The sequence below is a fragment of the Gadus chalcogrammus genome, chromosome 8 (assembly GCF_026213295.1).
Source record: "Gadus chalcogrammus isolate NIFS_2021 chromosome 8, NIFS_Gcha_1.0, whole genome shotgun sequence".
Classification (NCBI taxonomy): Eukaryota; Metazoa; Chordata; class Actinopteri; order Gadiformes; family Gadidae; genus Gadus; species Gadus chalcogrammus.
Window position 1 is genome coordinate 9,029,291 of NC_079419.1, and position 5,000 is coordinate 9,034,290.

At 47.0% G+C, this 5,000-nt stretch overlaps 1 protein-coding gene across 1 annotated transcript in view; it reads left to right on the forward strand.

The window, feature by feature from the left end:
* Positions 1–5,000, forward strand: part of LOC130387240 (collagen alpha-1(XI) chain-like) — an 80,576-nt gene that overhangs the window by 15,945 nt on the left and 59,631 nt on the right. Inside the window, exons 6-7 of the mRNA XM_056596254.1 lie at positions 2,404–2,493; positions 2,943–3,038. Coding sequence (XP_056452229.1) covers positions 2,404–2,493; positions 2,943–3,038 — 186 coding nt within the window. The remainder of the gene's footprint in view (positions 1–2,403; positions 2,494–2,942; positions 3,039–5,000) is intronic.

Sequence of the window (5,000 nt, forward strand, 5' to 3'; positions counted from 1 at the left end):
CTCCCTGGCCGACAAACGCTTTTTCCTACAGAATTCCACTCTATAACGGATGAGCTCACAGCAGTGGAAACTCCATTTTCTTTTTCTTCCCCCCCCCCCCCCCTCTTTCTTCCTTTTTCTCACCGGCCTGAAGGTCTGAGCTGGGGCTCCGCCGGAGTGGCCCCGTGATTTATATCGCTAACGACTTCGGCAGGCGCTCTCCAGACTCTCCAGGCGAAATTGAAGCTTTTCCCTTCTCTCCCCGGCTGTAGCTAGCCCTCCCCTCGTACCTGGAAAAACAGACCTCTAGATCCTCGCGTTGGGGAGAAAGAAAAAAAGATAGTCGGTTCTCGTCCCCAGTCTGAGGGGAATGTTGGCTGTGGAAGCGGTTTTGTCGATGCGGGTACTGGAAAATCTTGCCTCATCCAGTCAGCCAGTTGCTCCTCTCCAGCGCCAAGACGAGGAGCTGGACGAACGTCCGCAAACGGTACAATGGGGAGCTGTTGGAATTCTTCTCCAGAGGAAGCCTGTAAATCCAGGTGATCCCTCCCAAGTCTATTAGCATCTGAGTATCTGACGTCCGTCCGTGTCGCCTTGACAAGTGTAGAGCACATCCCTTCCAGAAGCCGTCGCACCAGTAGAGCTGTTGACGGGAGTGATGTACAATGGGGTGAAGAGTTCTTCACAGCAGGTGGTGGCGGGGGGGGGTGGGGGGGGGGGGGGGGGGGGGGGATTCAAACCAAAGAGCTCCTGACTTTGACCCTATTGACAGGGATACCCGGAGATACCCCTTGTTGGTTGAGAGGCACTTTATCTGGGGAGAATGGAAGGAGAAAGGGAGGGGGGGCTGGGGGTGGGGGGCAGAGGGATGAGGGTCAGGGTTGAGGTTAGGGGAGGGGCGGGGGGGGGGGGGGGGTTCGTCACCATGAGTGAATTTCAGTATTTTTGTCTTCGATCCAGGCCTGCGGTGAAGGCCTCCAGCCAGTGGACATGCAACTCAGACCAATAAATCTCCCTCATGCTCTGCGTTACTCTCTTAGTTCCTCTTTTTTCTTTCATTCTTTCTGAGCTTTTTTTCTCTCTCTCTCTCTCTCTCTCTCTCTCTCTCTCTCTCTCTCTCTCTCTCTCTCTCTCTCTCTCTCTCTCTCTCTCTCTCTGTCTCTCTTATTACCTGTCCCTCTGGCCCAGTGGACCAGAAGCCAGGCAGGCCAGCCAGACCATTGCTCTTATATTTTATGTTATGAGTTAAGCTGCCATTTGGGGCTAATATTCCTCCCAGGAGCGAAGAGAGGACATTTCTGTGAATCTAATCTGCCTCATCTTTTTGTTGGCTTGTCCAGATTTCGGTTGAAGAATGATGTCAAGGAGGGTCATTGAAAATAACAAAGATTGGGAGTTGGAAAAAGAGAAAATACTTATTTAGCTACTTGTTAATACAGTCCTTGGAAGGAACAGACGGAAACATCACATAGGACTCACACCGTTTTTTAACATTTGACTCATGTCATGTCAGACAATTAGTTTCAAGCAAAGGCAATTTAAAGGGGGCCATATGGTCCAAGTGTTATTTGTTCTCAAAGAAAACTTTAACACCGTAATAACCCTCTAATTCCCAGCCTCTCTTTCTCTGGCTGGCGTCAGACATTTCACCCAGCGTTCATTACAGAGAGGAGCGGGTCTGGGGTAGAGGTTGTGGGCCCCATAGCCTTTTCCGTTTTTTAATGATGACGATACCTCAATCGGAAATATTTACATTTATTGCAGCATGCAGGCAGTCATTAACAAAAACAAGCGCCTATTACCGACCCGGCCTGGGGTGAGCTGGTGTGCTCAAGAGGCAGATGAGCTTCCTTCCATTTCACATGAATCCTGTTCCCACATCCTGTTGAATGCAAATAAAAGTTTGCGGGTTGGAAGTTGGCTGCCACCTGCAACCAAGTGGAGCAGTTATTTAACAAGGGGGGGCGGGGGGGGCACATGCAGAGTGGGGGGTTCTTGATAGGGGTGATGCTGAATTACGTAATAAGATCATTATTTTATTATTTGATGCATCATCATGCTGTAATGGGCATCATGCACTCTAACGGGGTTGCATCATGAGAATTAAACAAAGACATATTTTAAACTAATTTTTAGAAATTTTGGGATGGGCTAAAACAGACACAGCTGAGACGGTTAAGTTTATATATTTTGGGACAGAGATGGTTAAGTTGAGCTATGGTTAAGGTTAGGTGTTAGGAAAGAGAGGGATGTGTTTAGCTATTGGGCTAGAGACTGTGCACATTTAGATATAAGGTTTAAGGTGGTTAAGTTAGGTTAAGTTAAGTCAGTTTCATGTCTCGCTGTGCATCTTGGGATGTCCTGCCACTGCCTTTACCCACACAATGAGCAGAACCTGACCCATGGTTTCCTCTGGCTGTACAGTACACCAACTACGACTATGGAGAGTTCTACGAGTACGGGGAAGGGGAGGCGGCCAGCCAGGCCCCGCCCACAGAACCATCCCGGACCGAGGTAAGGGGCTTAGCGCTCAAACAAAGATGGCCGACGGGGATGGGATACAATCGTATGAAGGCAGGGCTGCACACACAACAGACATAGAGGCAGACTCGGATAGAGACACACACACAAACATTTGCTTACAAGCAGGTGGACATGCACACATTTTACACAAAATCATAAACAACCATTATCTCTTTAATTTTAATTGATTTCTGGTCCCAATTAGGTTTTTCATGCCTCTCGCTGTCGCTATTTCGCCATTGTTTTTTTTTATTGTACAATAAAAGTCATTATTTCTGGGGCTCAATGACGCTCACTTCGTCTATGTTTGAGGTACCCACGTGGAAAAGCTTAAGAGCCTATAAAATTGCATGAGCCGTGCTAAAAACAAAGCATTAAACATTAATAACAGTCATCAAAATCAAACAAAAATCCACATTCTTTCCCCCCTCGTCGTCCAGACCAAAGCGGAGGAGTACTACACAGGGGAGTACGACTACGGCACCGTGGACGGCAGCCAGACGGACCCGCAACCCGACAGCACCACACCTGACCAGGTACGAACCTCCCGCTGATCCATAACTGTTTATTCTAAAATATGCAGAATATATGAGTCGCGGTTTAATCACCCATAGAGTGTCTGCACGTGAAGGTGCCCACAGCTGGTTGAAATCATCTCCCTGCTCTGAAAGGAGAGCCGACCTTTATAGGTCCAGCGTAGAGTCGTAAAAACCCTGACGGTGCCATCAAATACTATGGCGGGCATGGGGAGACATTGAGGATGATCTCTGTGTGTGCATGGCCCAACCTCTAAATAGCTCCTATCAGAAGGTGGAATATGCCAGAAATGTTCCTCAGATATATATATATATATATATATATATATATATATACATTATTGCATGGTAATCCCATGGCTCGTCAACCATTGACAGCAGGATTAACAACAAAGAACAGCATATGGATTTCTTTTCATTTGATGACTTGTTACAAATAAGTCACTCTGAACCCAGTGATTTTGATTGAACCCAGAGTTCTGCAAGCATATGCAGATATTGTTGTTGGGAGCCCATCATTTTCCTTTCGGTGGAAAACTTTCCATTTCCAAGATACTGTCATCCCATCCCTCCACACAAACACATTGGATCTAAAATGTTCCTAAAGGAAGAAAACCAGAAACAACAATGTAAACAATACGAAATTAATTACTATAAAGAACAACCTTATAAACCTAATCAACAATATCAATTTCCACCTCTCCTCCCATCTCCTTGGTGCGATACTTGAGCAGAAGGCCCGCAACATGACAACAACGCAGCATCTGGCGGAGGGCTAAGAGGGGAAACGTTGTCATCTAATGAACCCTAACTAATGGAAAAAAATCTTAAGGCCCCCTAGCCATTCCCTAATTCATATCCTGAAATTTGGCAGATCCTGTCTTATATTTGTGGTAAACCATCACATAATACGGTAACATAATCGGGAACATCTAGAGGATCAAACTAAAACATCATGGCCCGGCTGGATGTACCTTGAGGTTAGATGGGAGAGAGAGAGAGAGAGAGAGAGAGAGAGAGAGAGAGAGAGAGAGAGAGAGAGAGAGCTTACCGGGGAAACGACAAAACATCTGCCCCGGTGATTGTGGAGCGCTCTCTTGATCAGCCCGCGAAGGGCTCTGTGATGGAGCACTCTGGACAGCCTTCACGATGGGAACATAGCCCCTGGATATGACATGAACCAGAGCCATCGCTCCACATCATTGATCCATTGTCTCTCCGTCCGGGCGAACGCTAGAGCCTGTAGTAAGGAAACCAATCTGGGTGGGTGGGCTCGTTCCTCAGAACGTAGAACTACTCCCCTTAAACCTGAGCGGGGCTGATCAGTGCCACATGGTAAGGGTTTGGACGCTTTGTAGGTCGATTAGAGTCGAGTCAAGTCCCGTCGTTCCACATTTACTGCGTTGAGTGATGTTGGGAAGGTGGTGTTTTTGTGTGCGCCGCCGCTGCCATGTCGCTAAGGGGGTGTTTTTGTTTTACGACGAGACGCGAAGATCACACAGGATCTGCGTCGTTTTTTCGTAGAATGCGTGGCGGTTCATTCTTACGATGTTGCGTGTTGGTAGTGGAGACGATTCCACTTCAACACGTTTCACCCGCAACCCCACTAACTACTGACTACTGGCAGGAGAAGAGGCTGGATGGGCCTCATGGCATTCAGGCGAGACAGTTTAAGCCTTTGCATAATTGATGGTTCTTACAATAAAAAAAATGCAGTGTGATTCATGAGCGGTTAAGAACATGGAAAGTCGCTCATGGTGTTCAGTGTTTTACTCACTGCTTCTGGAACGACACATTGTTTACCTGAGGTCTGGGATCAGACTGGGGCTTTACGCAATGAAGGAAATTTACTTCTGTGGGTTGTTGAGAAATGTGTCCAAACCTTGGGGGAAATAGGTACATGGATCACTTTTTGGGGGGTCAATTGACAATACTTTTATTATATAGTTTTATTGTTTTAAT